The sequence below is a fragment of the Phyllobates terribilis genome, unplaced genomic scaffold (genome assembly GCF_046119375.1).
Source record: "Phyllobates terribilis strain yellow unplaced genomic scaffold, ASM4611937v1 Scaffold_7__3_contigs__length_470593459, whole genome shotgun sequence".
Lineage (NCBI taxonomy): Eukaryota > Metazoa > Chordata > Amphibia > Anura > Dendrobatidae > Phyllobates > Phyllobates terribilis.
The window spans coordinates 56,991,429-57,010,462 of record NW_027362767.1 but is presented as its reverse complement, the minus strand read 5'-3'; the positions used below and the strand labels follow the sequence as shown (position 1 = coordinate 57,010,462).

General features: G+C 44.0%; 1 protein-coding gene across 1 annotated transcript; it reads left to right on the top strand.

Annotated features, from left to right (window-relative positions):
• The first annotated feature begins 32 nt into the window (after positions 1–32).
• KLHL28 (kelch like family member 28) lies at positions 33–13,064 on the top strand. The gene is made up of 5 exons (XM_073638586.1): positions 33–177; positions 3,525–4,423; positions 5,965–6,408; positions 6,891–7,099; positions 7,755–13,064. The coding sequence occupies exons 2-5, from the start codon at positions 3,525–3,527 to the stop codon at positions 7,916–7,918; spliced, it is 1,716 nt and encodes a 571-aa protein (XP_073494687.1). The 5' UTR covers positions 33–177; the 3' UTR covers positions 7,919–13,064.
• The last annotated feature ends 5,970 nt before the right edge of the window (positions 13,065–19,034 follow it).

The window sequence follows — 19,034 nt, the reverse complement described above, 5'->3', positions numbered from 1 at the left end:
CGCACTGGCCGCCGGGAGTTGTAGTTTTTGCCCGTCTGCGGCCTCCATTGCAGAGCGGCGGCGCTGCTGTTTCTGGGCGGGGCCGTCCTGACCTGGAAGTGACGCTCTCTCTCCGCTGTGTTTGGGTTGTGACAGGAGAGGAGCTTGTGTGTGTTCTGCTGTCTCCGGGTGACACAGGTAGGTGACATCTGGGGGGAGGATGATGGGAGTGGTGGGACATGCACGATATAAAGGGCAGTGTATTATAGAGACATCATCCTGGGGGCGGCCCCTGGGGATGGATGAGGCAGAGGAGATGTGTCAGGTCCCACAATTTGGGTCTGTTACCAAAATCAATTTTATATAGGGACCTATGGCGTCCTGATCCTCAGGGGTCCCCTGCATCCAAAGCCCCCGGCGGGGCAGAGTGTGGGGCCGGCTGATAAGCCATAAGAACATCCAAGCCAGCCGCCTCCTATGTCACAGCCGGTGTATAGAGAGAACGGGCGGCTCATACAGCGGCGAAATAAGTATTGAACACGTCACCAATTGTCTAAGCAAATCTATTTCTAAAGGTGCTATTGACATGAAATTCTCACCAAATGTCGGTAGCAAGCCATCTAATCTACACAGGCAAAGAAATCACCATAGATGTCCATAAGTTATGTGTAATAATGAGAAATGACACAGAGAAAAAGTATTGAACACATGAAGGGGAGGTGTAAAAAGCCATGAAAAGTCCTGACACCAGCTGAAATCTATCAGTAATTAGAAAGCAATCCTGCCACTTAGTGGAAAATAATATCAACTAATGGCCTATAAAATGGTGTCTCATTACCAAGGTGCCACACAAGAAACCTCTTGTGATGGGTAAAACCAGTGAGCTGTCTCAAAACCTTCACAACCTTATTGTTGCAAAACATACTGATGGCATTGGTTACAGAAGAATTTCTAAACTACTGAAGGTTCCAGTGAGCACTGCTGGAGCCATAATGTGGAAGTGGAAAGAACATCATAAACCGGCCATGACCAGGTCCAAGATTTCAGACAGAGGAGTGAAAAGAACTATCAGAAGAGTTGTCCAAGAGCCAATGACCACCTGTGGAGAGCTACAGAAAGACCATGAATCAGTAGGTACAATTATTTCAAAGAAAACTATAAGAAATGCACTCAACCCCCATGGCCTGTATGCACGCTCACCACGCGAGACTCCGTGGCCTGTATGCACGCTCACCACGCGAGACTCCGTGGCCTGTATTCACGCTCACCACGCAAGACTCCATTGCTGAACATAAAGCACGTGCAAGCGTATTTACAGTTTGCTCAACAACATTTAGACAAGCCTGTGAAATACTGGGAGAAAATAGTCTGCTCAGATAAGACCCAAACTGAACTCTTTGGATGCAATAATACACTCCATATTTGGAGGCCAAAAGGCACTGCATATCACCCCCAAAACACCATACCAACAGTGATGTTTGGAGGTGGTAACATCATGGTGTGGGGGTGTTATTCAGCATTCAGCACTGGCAAACTTCATATAATTGAAGGAATGATGAATCGACAAATGTACCGAGACAATCTTGATAAAAATCTGCTGCCATCTACCAGGATGAAGAAGGGTGGACATTTCATCAAGACAATGATCCCAAACACACAGCCAAGAAAACTATCAATTGGTTTCCGAGAAAGAAAATAAAGCTGCTAGACAGGCCGAGCCGATCACCGGATCTGAATCTAATAGAAAATGTATGGAAGGAACTAAAGCTCAGAGTCCATAGAAGGAGCCCACGGGAGCTTCAGGATGTGAAGAGTGTTTGTGTGGAAGAATCGGCCAAAATCACACCTGAGCAATGCCTGCGACTAGTTTCTCCATACAGGAGGTGTCTTAAAGATTCATCACCAACAAAGGCTTTTGTATGAAGTATTAATAAATATTAGTAAGTGTGCTAAATACTTTTTCCCTGTGTCATTTCTCATTTTTACACATAATTTATGGACATCTATGGATGATTTCTTTCCCTGTGTGGCTTGGATGGGCTTTTACCGACATCTGGTGAGAATTTCATGACAATAACTCCTTTAGAAATGGATTTACTTAGAAAATTGGTGACGTGTTCAATACTTATTTCACCCACTGTACAGTGGACTAAGAGGCCATCCAGGCCCTTCTACTCACAGCCGGTGTATGGACAGATCAGTCCGTGGCTTATTATAGTGAAATAAGCCGTCAGCTCGGCCTCTTGGCTGTCACTGCCGGTTTATGGAGAAGCTGTCTATAGGCTGTGAGCCAGCCCCCTTCATACACTGCTACGGTCATATGACAGCACAGGGAATACTCCGGAACGGAAGTGGAGCTGCTGGGACCAGTGACGGAGCGGCCACCAGCAGATCGCACTGATAGTTTAATGAGTGAAATCTTTTGGTGTAAATGTGCCATTATTTTTGGCACAAACAATTTACTCCGGACCCCTTGCTGTGATGGAGGGGCTGGAGTGATATCAGGAGTGGAGAATACTATGGTGAAGAAGGTGCGGGGTGGCTGCAGTGCAGAGGAACGGGCGCCACGCGGGGACGCACCGGGGACGGGCGTGGTGTTGGATCTTTTTAGAAGTTGCAGAGAAATCTCCATCTCAAATGACACCGCAGATTGCACTCTTTGCATTGCACGGGGTGATGTGCGCCGGGCATCCCCTCAGCTATAAATGGCATTCAGCTCTGCTACGTCTGTAGTCGACTCATTTGGATTTGCAAGAAAGCAGAAATCTGGGTTATATCGGAAGTAGGGTGAGAGGAGGGGGTTGCACAGGAAGTGAGTGCGGTTTCTAATCTGTGCACACTGTCCTGGGGAATAATACGCTGCATGTAAAGGGGGAACTCCCACCCTCATACAGTGATAATCCCTCACTCTATGGTCAGTGGAGATCTGACTGCTGTGATCCCCATTTGCCCAGAGAATGATGGGGATCCCCTTAACAGCAGTGCTCCGGCCTACCCCATCTGCTGGTACGGTTCCCATTAACTTAAAGGATTATTCCTCAAATCAGAAGTTCTACTATGAGCATAGGATGGGGGATAAAGTGCTGATTGCTGGGGGCCATTGATTGGAGAGGAGGCGTACCGAGCTGAGCCCCAGTCTCAGGATCGCAGGGGTCACCGAGCGATGATCCAATTATTCCCAATCTTGTGGCTTAAGAGATAACTTTTGATTTTGGGCAATAATATCCAAATGGATCTTTCTTGCACTTCCCCCGCACAGCAGGATATCGAGGTGGAGGGAACGCAGCGCTAAACCTGTGATCCCGCCTCTGCGTGTTCAGAATCGTGGGGGTCCCAGAGATCAGACCTTCACTAGTCATAGAGGGAGGGTACATCCTACAGATACAATCACTTCATACGATGAGAATATTTATACAAAGTATTTGGTTTGGGGGTGTGGGGCGGCTGGGGCGGGCCCATGTCGCCCTGCGGGGCGGCTGGGGCGGGCCGTATTCCCTTTGCATTGACGCTTGCACAATGACCATGTCATCTGCTTCTGCTTTCAGATGGACCAGTCCTCTCAGTCCTACATGCTTGCCAACATAACCCACTTGCACTCAGAACAGCTCCTGCAGGGCCTGAACCTCCTCCGCCAGCACCACGAGCTCTGCGATATTGTCCTCCAGGTGGGCGATGTCAAGATCCATGCCCATAAAGTGGTGCTCGCCAGCATCAGCCCTTACTTCAAAGCCATGTTTACGGGAAACCTTTCAGAGAAAGAGAATTCGCAGGTGGAGTTCCAATGCGTCGACGAGGCCGCCCTCCAGGCCATCATAGAGTACGCCTACACGGGGACCGTCTTCATCTCCCAAGAAACGGTGGAGTCCCTTCTTCCGGCCGCGAACCTCCTGCAGATCAAGCTGGTGCTGAAGGAATGCTGCGCGTTCTTGGAGAGCCAGCTCGACGTGGGCAATTGCATCGGGATCTCCCGCTTCGCCGAGACGTACGGCTGCCACGAACTCTACCTAGCTGCCAACAAGTTCATTTGCCAGAACTTTGAGGACGTTTGTCAGACGGAAGAGTTTTTCGAGCTGACGAACTCTGAGCTCCACGAGATCGTATCCAATGACTGTTTGAATGTTGTGAATGAGGAGAGCGTGTTTTATGCCCTCGAGGCCTGGATCAAGTACGACGTGCAGGAGCGGCAGAAGTTCCTCTCCCAGTTGTTGCACTATGTCCGGCTGCCATTGCTGAGTGTCAAATTTCTTACCCGGCTCTACGAAGCGAATCACCTTATACGCGATGACCACACGTGTAAACACTTACTGAACGAAGCTCTGAAATACCATTTTATGCCTGAACACAGACTCTCCCATCAGACGGTGCTAAAGACGCAGCCGCGCTGTGCTCCCAAAGTGCTCTGCGCGGTGGGAGGGAAAGCTGGACTGTTTAACTGCCTGGAAAGGTACGTTCGTGGGTCTTGCCATTAAAAGTGAGGCTCCACTTTCACTATTATTTCTTCCATTGCTCTAAAATTAGAAGTTAAGTCCTAGAGGACTTCAGACCATTTTTTTATGGTTGCCCGGGTGGGTGCTAACTGTTGGACAGAGCAGAAGGCAGAAATGGTTTATCACCACTCCTGTCTTCTCTTTTTTGCTCTCCTTTGTGTCTACAGCTCTGGTGCAGAACTATGCATTACCATGGAAACAGACTACAAAAAGCCCCCTTCCTGTGTAGTCAGATCTTGCAGTCATGTGCGACTCTCTTATGTACTATTGGCTAACTTACAATATGTAGTAAAAAAGGTAAGATCACCGGGAAGAGAGCTCGACCGCAGGATCAGACTACACTTGGTTTTTATGTAGTCTGTTACCAAGGAGACACATAGATCTGCATTGCAGCAGTAGACACAATAGTTTTTTTTTTTTTTTTAATTAGGACTATTTGCAAAGTGGCTTTATTGTTCATTATGTCATTGGAGCAGTAGAAATAATAAAGGTTGTAAAGGTGCAGCTTGAGCTGTGTAATATACAGGTATCATGCATGTTAATTTCCAGGTTAAGGGCATTACAAACCGATATAAGACACCTTAGGCATCAGCATTGGCTATGTCCCCCCCCCTCCATCCCTAATAACTGCCCTCAGTACTGCATCAAGTGACCCCCGTACATATTACGGCTCAGTACCAGGTGTTGTATTTTCCTGGCTCCCTCTAATTGACAGCACTAGCTCCAGGAAAAGAAACAGTGCTGTCAATCATTAGTGAGGGAGGCGGAAACATGCAAAACCAGTGGGCGGAGCCCTGCACTGAGGGTGTGACAAATATCGTAATTAGCATATTTGATTGAACTTCAGATTTTGCAGGATTACGGTCATTAAAGGGGCCTTCTGTATATGGGCTGGTATCTTCTACAAGGCTCCGTGCTTAATTTATATTGTCAGTTTGGGCTGGCACACTTCCTTTAAAGTACTATTAGTGTAGCCTGATCTACTCCACAAAGGGTTAACTCTTCAGATAGTATTTAGGTACAGCCAGAGAGCACATAATATTGTTCTGGGGGAAGTCTTGGAGTTGGTGGTTATTTATACCCAGTGGAATGTTCATTTTGTAAACATTCTGAAGGTGCGAACTACCTGAAGGTGCGAACTACCTGCGGAATGTTTACAAAACGAACATTCCGGTAAACAAGTGGGAATCATGGGTTCTCAGTAAGTCAAAAAGTCACAGTCTCTTGGAGCACTGTCCTCACATGTGACCGCAGGTCTCTACGTCTGCGGGGTGAATCTGTGCAAGAAATATTTTATCAAGCATATATGAAGAAAAGCATGTCCGTCAACAGCAGCTTGTTGATGGTTTGCAAACAATAGTAGATATTTTTATTTTAGCCCCAGGGATCATAATTATGACAAAGGTATTCCTTTAAGACCTCACAGGACAAGAATGGCGTTAGTAGAAGCAATTATTACTTTGTAGCTTGGTAAACTCTCTCTCTCCTTTCTTCTCAGCATGGAGATGTATTTTCCCCAAGACGACTCTTGGATCGGCCTGGCCCCTCTCGGATCCCCCCGTTATGAATTTGGACTGTGCACTCTGGACCAGAAAGTGTACGTGGTCGGGGGCATCGCCACTCACATGAGACAGGGCATAAATTACAGGAAGCACGAGAGCTCTGTGGAGTGCTGGGACCCCGTGACCAACACGTGGACGTCAGTGGAGAGAATGAACGAGTGTCGGAGCACCCTTGGCGCGGTCGTCTTGACTGGGGAACTTTATGCCTTAGGCGGATACGACGGAACATCATGTTTACAATCTGTGGAAAAATACATCCCGAAGGCTAAAGAATGGCAGCCAGTCGCCCCCATGATTAAGACAAGAAGTTGCTTTGCGGGTGCCGTCCTGGATGGTATGATCTATGCTATCGGGGGCTACGGGCCCGCACACATGAACAGGTACATTGTAGTATTGTCTTGTGTTTACCCCGTCCGCGCGTTTCAGTCCTCTGGATAATTAACCACCAGGGATGTAATTAGCGACCTATAAATACATTGTTGTTAGGAGAACAACTTCTGTATGTAAATGGCAGATCCCTCCATGGCCGTACACGGGGAAGGAGGCAGTTGTGACGACCTCAAGGGGGCAAATTTGCTCCCGGGATCGCCATCTTCCATGACTTTCCGTGAACTGATTCATTCTCTCCAAAGCACTGAGCAAAATATACCCCCACTAAAGTCGACACAAAGGCGTGAAATTCATCACTTCTGAAAATGGCAAAAAAATTACTAAATTTAGTAATTTTGTTTTCACATTTTTATTTTTTTTCTCCCAAGTGGGTGTAGCCTAAATATGCACAACAAATATTCTCCCATTTTTTACGTACAAGTAGCTGAAATAGCCAGCTCATTAATTGTGCTTTTTTTTTTTTCTTTCCTAGTGTGGAGCGATACGATCCCGCTAAAGACTCCTGGGAGATGGTGGCCCCAATGGCTGACAAGAGGATTAATTTCGGAGTGAGCGTCATGCTGGGATTTGTATTTGTAGTGGGGGGTCACAACGGAGTGTCCCATTTATCGAGCATCGAGAGATACGACCCCCATCAGAATCAATGGACGGTCTGTAGACCGATGACAGAACCCAGGACAGGTGAGAGAAATCAGGAATCCTTCACGTCTCTGCTGCACATTCTTCTGAGGAATTGTGTAAATCTAGTGGATTACCCCGTCCCTAAGAGGAGATCTATATACACAATCCGGGAGGGAAAAATTACTCAGAAGTGTTGCTCCCTTAAAGGTCTGTTCAACATGTGGAGGTGAGCGGTTCTGATAACGTCACGTCTGCACCAATAGTGCGTGCATCCTATCAAGTAAGTGCAGACGCAACGTCATCAGAGCCGCCCAACTCCCGGTGGGCAAGTAAGCAGTGCCGGATACCCGTACAGGTGTGCGGCCATCTACAAACCAGTGCAGCCCAAAACGCGTTGTGCCAATTTGCTGCAAAACGTGCAGTTTCTCCATGTAATGACTGATAACACCGTACAAAAACTGTAAGCCCCCATCCCCACATATGTCTAATTCAGGTTTCCAGCTGTTTAAAGACTATAACTCCCATCATACCCTTATTTATTGTACGCTATGTACATGATTGAAGGGCAGTTCTTATAAAATCTAGTAATATTTTAGGGGCTTTCAATGACAATAATGGAGACCCCCTTTTATTGAACCAATGCAGAGCGTGGGATCGATAAGGGCAACCTTCATACAGAATTGTATTAATAAGTTTTTTTTTCCCCCTTTTGCAGGAGTCGGAGCGGCGGTGATCGACAACTACCTCTACGTGGTTGGGGGTCACTCAGGATCATCCTATCTCAATACTGTACAGAAATACGACCCCATCTCGGACACATGGCTGGACTCGGCCGGCATGGCGTATTCGCGATGTAACTTTGGCCTGACGGCGCTATGACGAGCGTGAGCACACGGTGTAATAACGTATTCCTGCATGAGCGGACGTCCGAGGCCTCAGAGAGATTCTACGAAGACGTGGCGATCCCAGGGGAGATTTGTCCGGTCCGCCTGGTGAACGTGCGCTGCACACGCTCGCACATCTCTAGCCGGTGATTTTTTTTCTCCCCTCAAACTTCGCCTACGCTACAAAGTACCTACAGCCGTAGTCGGGGGGAAGTCGTCGCTGTGTATCGCTCATCTTACAGTTATAAGTTTACATTCAGAACTATGGGCTTTTATGTCAGTGCTCTCACTTTAATTATTTCCTCCTAAAACTAAAGAATTTATTTTTTAAAAAGAGCAGTAGATGAAAAGTGAATGGCCAATAAGCCCCAAATTATACGTTGATTTATTCCTTAATTTATTTTCATGGTGGCTGAAGCTCTGTTTTTCCTGTTATAGAGTGGAGATGTTTTAATGAGAGTGTTGTGGTCATGCTCGGTGATCTGCGCAGAGGTCCTGGCGCAAGGAGGGGAAGAGATGAGCTGTGACCATCATCAGTTGTGAATGTGTAGATAATACAGCTCACCTCCCTGCGCAGTGACCTCTGCACAGATCACAGAGCATGCCCATAACACTCTCCCATAGTCATAAATGAACCTCTCGTGTTGCTGTAAAGCATTTTTCTGCTTTACAGCATCTATGGCAAGATGGCCGCCCTCCTTTATAGAAAAAAGAAAATATTTTTTGCCCTATTTAAATAGTAAAAAGTTTCGGTGAGCAGTCATTTAACCCCTTAACGACGACCGCCATGTATGTACTTAGCCATGTGTGATCTCTATATGAACCTAAGCCTGCTCCATGCAGCATGGGTGACGGCTGTGTTATACAGCTGGCACCCAAGAGTAACTGCTCTGATGGGAGCTAGCTCTGACCACGGCAGCTTACCCTGTTAAATTTCTCTGATGTCCATGACAGCGGCCTTTAAAGTGGCATCTGTCAGTTCAGACGGCGATCGGCCCCCTGCAGGACACGATCGCGGGGGGCTGATTGGTTGGCATTGTAACCAATGGCCTACAGGAGACTGATGTATGACATGTTGAAACTTTTATGAAATTCTGCCTGTGAATGGACTGTGTAGATCATCAATACACTGTATAGTATAGGCAATCGTAGATTTAGTTCCCTAATTAAAAATGTCAAAAAATATTAAAATTGTAGAAAAAAAAAATTTTGTAAACACCCCCCCACACTTCTTAAAAAAAAAAGAAGTTTAATCACCTCCCTTTTTCTGTGGACGTAAATACGAAAATGTAAAAAAAAAAATAATGTATTTGATATAAATGTATTTATTCCATACGGCGAAAACCGAAACAAAAAAAAAAAAATAGAAAAGTCAAAGTTGTTTTTTCCGGTCACGGCACTCCTCTATCCCTAAATGCAATAAAAAGTTATCAAACTTATAAAACTACACCTCATTACGCAAAAAAAAATAAGCTGCATTGATTAAAACATAAAAAAGTTACGGGTCTCAGAAATTGACGTTAGAAATTTTTTCTTTTTAAAAAAGTTCTTAATTTTTCTTTTAACTAGCAAAAAAATATATATATTTACACCATTACAAAACTTGAAGAGTTTCATATATATATATTCAAGTTTGGTATCATTTTTATTCCACAAGGAACGCCGTAAAAACAAAAAAAAAAACAATGGCATAATTGCTGTTTTTTTTTTACTATTTCACTGTACTTGGAACTTTTATTTACTGCTTTTGGGCACATTTTATGGTAAAATGAATGGCGATATTTAAAAGTACAACTCGTCCCGCAAAAAAACAAGCCCTTGTACGGTTACAGGGATGGAAAGATGTAAAAGTTATGGCTCTTGGAAGAAGGGAAGGAAAAAATAAAAGTGCAAAAACAAAACTTTTTTCACTTTTTCTGGGTCTGGGAAAGCTGGGTGATGACTAATATGGCTTCCGTTATGCAGAAGACTGCAGTGGGCACATAAGACCACCAATGTAGCAGCCATACTGACCGTCACCCCGCTTTTCCAGAAACAGATGAAACTTGAGGAAGAACCCCGGGGCGCAGACAGATGGCTTTAATTTTAGGAGGAAATGTTATAGCGGATGTATCGGCCTTTCTGTGACTTGACCAGAACATGTTCAGTGCAGGGTGATCTGTCCGGGCGAGATATGGGGTGGTCAGGGCTGTGTACTGTCCTGGAGTACAACCCCCATCATCTACACCTATATCCGATAACGGATTGTCGTGACATAACGATGCATGGTGAAGCAGGGGACCATCCTGGAGTCTATTCTGGAAATATTTAACCCTTCTATTACTATTTAAGAAAAATATTCAGCGGCCCTTGTACGGGACATAGTGTCTGTAGATAGATATTTATGAGACTAAACCCAGGAGAATGGATGTGCAGCACCGCCGTGTCACCAGGAGGAGGCGATGTCACACCGAAGAGCAGATGAGAGCGCCTTGAAGGCGGCTTATGGTCAGGATACCTCAATGACTGCAGTCAGACAACATCTGGGGAATAAGACTGGACATCATAGAATAGAAAGACTAACGTGTCTGCTTTCCTTCAAGAACAGCGCCACCCTTATCCACAGGTTGTGTCTGGTATTGCTGCTCGGCTCTAATTCACTGCACAGGAAATGAGCTGCAATACCAGACACAACCCCTGGACAGGGGTGGTGCTTTTTTGGAGAAAAGCAAACATGGTTATCTATCCCATTTTAATCAAAAATGTGAGCCCAAAATACATGCATTTAAAGGGGTGGTGCAGGATTAGTAAAATATGGCTACAACCTCACTGGTATAACGCCCAGTGGTGTAACTGGAAGCTGGTGGGCACCAATGCAAAATGTCCTACAGCCACCGCAGCTATCTGGACCCTACACTTTTTGGACCCCCCTACCTCCAGGGCCCGGGTGCGCTCCTGAACACACCTGTCTCCAGGGTGGGTCTTGTATTGCATCGCAGCCCTATTGAGATAAATGGGACTGAGTTGCAATACCACACACAGCCTGTAGGTGAGTTTTTTTTTCTTTTTAAAGGCAACCATGTTTACTATTTCTTGGACAACCCCTTTAAGCAAAAAAAAAAAAAAAGAAACGTCTCTCTTTACATCTAGACAGTGAAATCCTGCCCCAGTATGATTAGGCTGCAGAGCAAGCTTGTGAATTCGGGACGTTGTACGTGCTATGTCTCGCTGGAATCAGCCAGTAAAAGCCATTATTGTGCATTCTCCAGACAGTGGCTCCTAATGGTCATCTCTGCTAATGTGCAGACCACACTTGTACCGATTGTTGCAGAAGAAGACCTCCCAGTCTTGGGCAGGGCATGCTGGGAATTGTAGTTCTGCAGTGACTTTAAAGCCGCAGCTTGGAGAGCATTGCCGGAAAGAAAACCTGCAGAACGTTAATTGCAGCGGAGGATATTATACAGAGCAGAGCTGCTTGGGGATGTTCCCTAAGGCCCAGGCACACAATATGTAATATACCCTCACATGTGACAAGGATGGAGAATAGCATCCTGATTTCTGGGGGTTTCACCACCAATCCCCCCCCCCCCCCCCCAATTCTAAATATACCCTCCTGAATGGCGCAAAGGTCGAGCACGACCACCACCTCCACTTGATTCATTCTCTGTGAGGCAAGTGTAGCGTTCTCCACGGAGGTGTGTGTGAATTCATGCAGAGCTATTTACTACCATTTTTTTTTTTTTAATTAGTGGTGGTCCCAGCGGTCAAACCACCCGCAATTGGTAGGTTATCCCTTCAGTTATGGAATAACTTCAAAGCCCCCCCTGAATACCATTTACAAGCAGATATCTACATAAAAAATGTAACCTTGTAAATACATTGTCATTTTTATTTTGAAACTGTATAATAATCCAGAGCCGCATTCACAATTCTGCAGGATGCCAGATTCATTACCCCGATCCCCTCTCCATACTAATCGGCCGAACATGCTAATATCAGTGAACTAGGCTGACAGTGTAATGTGTACGTGGTGCCCCAAAAGATGTCGGGGAAGAGCAGGATCTGGGGTATCAGATTCCGGAGCCTTTTGTTCTCCCGGAGATAAGCCACCACCAAAAGATATATCAGCGGTTTTCTCTTAGAGGACACAGCAGCACTCGGGCCCCTTAGTCAAACTCCTATAATGCGGCAATTGGTCACGAAATTCCTTTACGGCGCCACTTTCCAGAGTGCAAGTCGCCAGTGATGGCTCCGGCAGATTTTAGCTCTAAAGCTTGCAGTAATATGAATGCTGCTCTGGTGCCACACCTCTCTACAGGTTGAGTTTGGTATTGCAGCTCGGCTAAACTAATAGGACTGAACTGCAAAACTATACATAAGCGATCAACAGGTGTAGCACTGGTTCTGAAGAAAACAGCCTTTTTTTTTTAAATTCTGGACAACCCCTTCAATACAGTGATCATTTATACCATACTGAGAAAGGGTTATAGGGTTTACTCCCAGCATCATAGATGGATATTATTGGATAGTGCGTGCAAAAACAAGCACTTTTTCAATTTACTCCATATTAAAATATTAATCCGTTTTTAAGATATGAACACTTTTGTTTAAAGCTCATCGCCTAGGAGACCGACCACCGCCGCTGCCTAGTTTATAAGTATTGTGCCGAAGCTGGCAGAGATTAGACGCACACATCGCCGCTCCCTAGAGTTCGCGGTCAATTTCCAACTAGGGCTTACAAGCACAACAGAAAAAAAAAAAAGCTTGTAAGCACTGCACATGTTCTCTGCTGTCTAGCAGCGGTGGTCGGTCTCCTAGGCAACAAGCTGTAAACAAAATAAAAATGGTAATATCTCAGGAACGGCTAAAAATTTTAATGCATCAAATTGCAAAAAAAGCTTGTATTTACAAAAACTATCCGACTATACCCATTTATGAAAATGGGAAGAGCCCTTTTTAAGTAATTTTTTTCCCACCTTGCAGCAGAGGTAAATGCGATTTTCTGTCCCACAGAATAAATACAGGCGAACTAGCGAGCGCTGTGCTATAAATGTGTATACCTTATCATATAGAACGCTGGGATAATATGTGCAAAGGTCTTAATCTGCATTTCATGGAATTTCGTGTTCTAAATAAATTTATTCTTATGATCTCTTTAAGTACATGACGAGCCTGGAGAATGATTTGTACGGTGAATGACACAATCTAGGTACCTATTATATCATCCTAAAGGGATTACTCAATCTTTTCTGTAGAAGGAATAAAAAAATAAAAAGGAAGTATTAAAAATAATAATAATAAAAAAAGTTTAAGCTGCCCCTATCTTAAAAGTAAATATAAAGAACAAAACATTTTAATCACTATGTCCATAAAAATCTCATCTATTATTAACCCATATCGGAAACGCCATAAACAAAATCAATAAAAAAAACAGTGCCAGAATTGCCATTTTTTTGGGGTCACCATAATTTCCCACCACCCACCCCTCCCTAAAAAATAAAAACTACAGCTCCTCATTAAGAAAAAAAACTAAGTTATAGGTCAAAACCAATTTTTTTTTTTTACAAGAGTTCTGATTTTTTTTCCCGCCTATTTAAAATAATAATAAAAAGAGTTTTATAAAGTTTGGTGTCGCCAGAATCATACTGACCTGGAGAATAATGTTGCAATGTCATTTTCCCACACAATGAATGCTGGAGAAACAAAACTTAAAAAAAGTCCTTATGCGGCTGTTGACATACATTTTTTAAATATATATGTTAATTTTTTTTTCTCTTTGTTGCGGGATGTTAAGAATAGTAGTTTCCCCACTTACGGCCATATTTTCTCTCTACGGCCAGCGTGTAGATGTTTTTTCTGTCCCTACTCCATAATATATTGTATATGGGTATCTTGGACACAGTCTTAGTATAATGAGCCAGCGCCTCCTGAGATTCAGTCTATAGGTAACGTATAGAGTATTGCCTGGATACTGTTACACTGAGGATCGAGGACTCGGGGGTCTGTACAGTAGCAGTCGGAGGTCCCGAGTTGTGTCTATGGAGAGGAGATAAAAGCTTTAACACCTTTCTTTTCTAGCTTCTCTGCTGCTATTAAAGATTCCCTGTCATTGGTGCTGGCTACAGTGGGTACAGAAAGTATTCAGACCCCTTTAAATTTTTCACTCTTTGTTTCATTTCAGCCATTTGGTAAATTCTAAAAAGTTCATTTTTTTTCTCATTAAAGTTCACTCTGCACCCCATCTTGACTGAAAAAAAACAAATGTAGAAATTTTTGCAAATGTATTAAAAAAGAAAAACTGAAATATCACAAGGACATAAGTATTCAGACCCTTTGCTCAGACACTCATACATAAGTCACATGCTGTCCATTTCCTTGTGATCCTCCTTGAGATGGTTCTACTCCTTCATTGGAGTCCAGCTGTGTTTAATTAAACTGATAGGACTTGATTTGGAAAGACACACACCTGTCTATATAAGACCTCACTGCTCACAGTGCATGTCACACCAAATGAGAGTAATGAGCTCAAAGGAACTGCCCAAGGAGCTCAGAGGCTGAATTGTGGCAAGGCACAGGTCTGACCAAGGTTACAAAAGAATTTCTGAATTATTCAAAGTTCCTAAGAGCACAGTGGCCTCCATAATCCTTAAATGGAAGAAGTTTGGGACCACCAGAAGTCTTCCTAGACCTGGCCATCCAGCCAAACTGAGCAATCATGAGAGAAGAGCCTTGGTGAGAGAGGTAAAGAAGAACCCCAAGATCACTGTGGCTGAGCTCCAGAGATGCAGTAGGGAGATGGGAGAAATTCCACAAAGTCAACTATCACTGCAGCCCTCCACCAGTCAGGCCTGTATGGCAGAGTGGCCCGACGGAAGCCTCTACTCAGTGCAAGACATATGAAAGCCCACATAGAGTTTGCTCAAAAACACATGAAGGACTCCCAGACTATGAGAAATAAGATTCTCTGGTCTGCTGAGACAAAGATAGAATTTTTGGTGATAATTCTAAGTGGTATGGGTGGAGAAAACCAGGCACTGCTCATCACCTGCCCAATACAATCCCAACAGTGAAACATGGTGGTGGCAGCATCATGCTATGGGGGTGTTTTTCAGCTCCAGGGACAGGACGACTGGTTGCAACTGAAGGAAACATGAATGCGGACAAGTACAGAGATCTCTTGGATGAAAACCTCTTCCAGAGTGCTCTGGACCTCAGACTTGGCCGAAGGTTCACCTTCCAACAAGACAATGACCCTAAGCACACAGCTAAAATAACAAAGGAGTGGCTTCAGAACAACTCTGTGACCATTCTTGACTGGCCCAGCCAGAACACTGACCTAAACCCAATTGAGCATCTCTGGAGAGACCTGAAAATGGCTGTCCACCAATGTTTACCATCCAACCTGACGGAACTGGAGAGGATCTGCAAGGAAGAATGGCAGAGGATCCCCAAATCCAGGTGTGAAAAACTTGTATCATTCCCGAGAAGACTCATGGCTGTACTAGCTCAAAAGGTGCCTCTACTCAATACTGAGCAAAGGGTCTGAATACTTATGACCATGTGATATTTCAGTTTTTCTTTTTTAATAAATTTGCAAAAATTTCTACATTTCTGGGTTTTTTCAGTCAAGATGGGGTGCACAGTGTACTTTAATGAGAAAAAAATGAACTTTTTAGAATTTACCAAATGGCTGAAATGAAACAAAAAGTGAAAAATTTAAAGGGGTCTGAATGCTTTCCGTACCCACTGTATTACACTTTTTCTGGTCAACTTTGGAGAGAAATAATCTGCAGCATTTCTGCAACAAAATCCAAACTAATTGGATCTGCTTGGTAAAAAAAAAAAAAAAAAAAAAAAATCAGAAAAATGTAAAATACACAGATTGCTGAAAATGTTCCTGGAGGGTATGATAGAAGGGTGTCAGGAGAGACAGAGCATCGCAGCTAGGATGGAAAGGTACCAGGCTACAGAGTGCATCGCAGCTAGGATAGGAAAGGTACAGAGAGCATCACAGCTAGGATAGAAAGGTACCAGGACAAAGAGCATCGCAGCTAGGATAGAAAGGTACCAGGACAAAGATCATCGCAGCTAGGATAGAAAGGTACCAGGACAAAAAGACCATAAGAAAGAAAAATGAGCTGCACTCACCAGTCCTTAAAATCAGTATCTTTATTCCATGAGAATAAAAAGTCCGGCAAGCAGGGAGAGCAGGGAAGAAAAGAGCAGACAACAGCTGTTTCGCGTGAAGACGCTTCTACAGGTACACAGACCTGTAGAAGTGTCTTCACGCGTAACAGCTGTTGTCTGCACTTTTCTTCCCCGCTCTCCCTGCTTGCCGGACTTTTTATTCTCATGGAATAAAGATATTGCTTTTAAGGACTGGTGAGTGCAGCTCATTTTTCTTTCTTATGGTTATTTTGGACTGTTTAAACTTTTTTATGAGCTTTTGCACCTGAAATGTTACCAAGTCCTATTTAGGTGTCTGCACTGTACATGTTCAGCTTTGCACTGACTATTGCAGCTGCTTGCAGGTGGTGCAGGTTTTTCACTTTCCTCGCCAGGACAAAAAGAGCATGCAGCTAGAATAGAAAGGTACCTGGACAGAGAGCATCGCAGCTAAGATAGAAAGGTACTAGGACACAGCGTCACAGCTAGGATAGAAAGGTACCAAGGCATGCAGCGCATCACAGCTAGGATAGAAAGGTTCCAGGATACAGAAAGCATCACAGCTAGGATAGAAAGGTACCAGGACAATGCACATCGCAGCTAGGATAGAAAGGTACTAGGATACAGAGAGCATCGCAGCTAGGACAGAAAGGTACCAGGACACAGCGTCGCAGCTAAGAAAGGTACCAAGGCATGCAGAGCATTGCAGCTAGGATAGAAAGGTACCAGGTCATGTAGAGCATCACAGCTAGGATAGAAAGGTACTAGGATACAGAGAGCATCACAGCTAGGATAGAAAGGTACTAGGATAGAGAAAGCATCAGCTAGTATAGAAAGGTACCAGAACAGGCAGCGCATCGCAGCTAGAGTAGAAAGGTTCCAGGATATAGAGTGCATTGCAGCTAGGCTGAAAAGGTACCAGGACATACAGAGCATCGCAGCTAGGATAGAAAGATACGTAGACTTGCAGAACATCACAGGTAGTATAGAAAGGTACCACGACTTGCAGAGCATCGTGGCTGGGATAACAAGGAACCAGGACTTGCAGAGCATAGCAGCTAGGATACAAAAGGTACGAGGACATTGCAGCTATGAAAGAAAGGTCCTAGGACACATCCTTTTTTGTTGTATATGGGGTATTGTAACTGGAGACCAGTCAGCAAGCCAATGTTGACCAATGTTAACAGCCAAAATTGCTTACAATGAAAATTTGAAGAAGGAGCAATGACAGAATGCGGCCTTGTCTGAGGAATGACGTTTTACATCATGTTCATGGCCGGGTGTGTGTACGTCACTTACCCGGAAAAAGAGATGGCACCAGGGTGCACTAACAGAGGAAGACGATCCGAAGGAGAAAGAGCAATGGGGCAATGTCTTGCTGGAAACCTGGTGTCTTTCCATCATGTAGACGTGACACCTACATAAGATAGACCATTTGCCCCCTTCATGGCAGCGCCTCTTTTGTCAGGATACTGCCTCTGTCACACTGTCAAAACTGTTCAGGGACCTGACAATGATCAAGATGATGATGACATCCCATCTTTGGAAGCCGCATTTCACTTTTTTATTATTATTATTAAACATCTACAACCTAAGTCCCTTGTCCTGCAGATCGGTGGAGATTTTGGTCCCGAGATGCCTCCTCCTCGTCTCCTACCCACATATCACCCCAATAAAAACAGCAAAATTAAAGTTTTAAAGTATAAATTTATTACAAAAAAAGCTGAATTATACAAAGAATTACAAAAAGTATTGCATAGATGAATTTCCACCTAATCATTGCGAGCCACAGAGACAATTTACATTGTAGAACTATCATAGTCCGATCATTCATCTTGGATACCAAGTGTGAAGCCACAAGCCCTTATTATACCAGGAGCGTGAACCCTTTTTTATTTTTAATATACAGATTTCAATCTAACAAAACTGTAACCCAGTGTTTGCGAGCCAAAATTCCCTTTTTTTTTTTTTGCATTCAAAACATCAGAGACTGGCAGCTTTTGAGGGATTTCTTATCCTGACACTGTGCTCTGTACCTTATACATACACGGCAGTGTCTCACAATTCGGGGCACCGGGTGCCCGTATTATATTCAGGTTCCTTTTCTCTACCTGTATGGTGATCCTGCTGCTCCCTGAGCAGGAAAGGTCCATGGAAATAGACAATGGTTGTGCAAATAAATGGAAGGCTCAAGCATACACTTCACCATGATTTAGGGAAGAAATGGCAGCTTTCTTCCAAAAAAAAAACAAGAAAGCAAGCTGCATTACCATACACGTAGACCATTGTGCTGCTGCTTTTGAAAAATTAGACAACCCCCTTAAGTGGTAGTGTATTTGCTCTTCTATTGGACCGTCGCCTGTATTCTATGGAAAATTATATACTTGAGTGGTCGTGTGCGACTACATTTACCTCCCTTGCAGGAAAATGTATGGCGGACGGCAGCTTTCCCCCTCTAGAAGGATCAGCTGTTCACTAGAGGTCCCGGAAGCTAATAGCATAGTGCTCAACTGATCACAAGGCATGATTTTTTTTCTTTATATTTTATGATTTAATTAAATTTTTAACTGCTGCGTAAATGAGATTCCTCATCTTTAAAGAAAAAAAAAATATCAGAATAAAAATGATGATGATAATAATAAGGGTATGTGCACACAGCGTCATTATTAGGAACTTGGAACCAGTCTGAAAAAAGTGCTTAAATAAAATAAAATAAAAAAAAACAAAAACATGGCAAATATAAAGAACAAGTCTTTTGTCGCTTCTTTTAATCACTTTAGGCTTTGAAATCCGTGAAGAGACTAAAAAGTGATTGGTCCATTCTTCTGGCAGCTTCCACTACTATGTTATATGTGGAACTTAAAGAGGTTGTCCACTAGTTTAACACTGATGACTTATCCTTAGTATAGATCAGATCGGTCGGGGTCTGACAGCTCCGCCGATAAGCTGTTTCCGATATTGGCGGC

Bases quoted from the DNA above. Each gene is read 5' to 3' on its own strand.
- KLHL28 (XM_073638586.1), top strand. From the start codon at position 3,525: ATGGACCAGTCCTCTCAGTCCTACATGCTTGCCAACATAACCCACTTG. The intron at 4,424-5,964 runs GTACGTTCGTGG...CTTTCTTCTCAG, and splicing joins CTGTTTAACTGCCTGGAAAG to CATGGAGATGTATTTTCCCC. The intron at 7,100-7,754 runs GTGAGAGAAATC...CCCCTTTTGCAG, and splicing joins GATGACAGAACCCAGGACAG to GAGTCGGAGCGGCGGTGATC.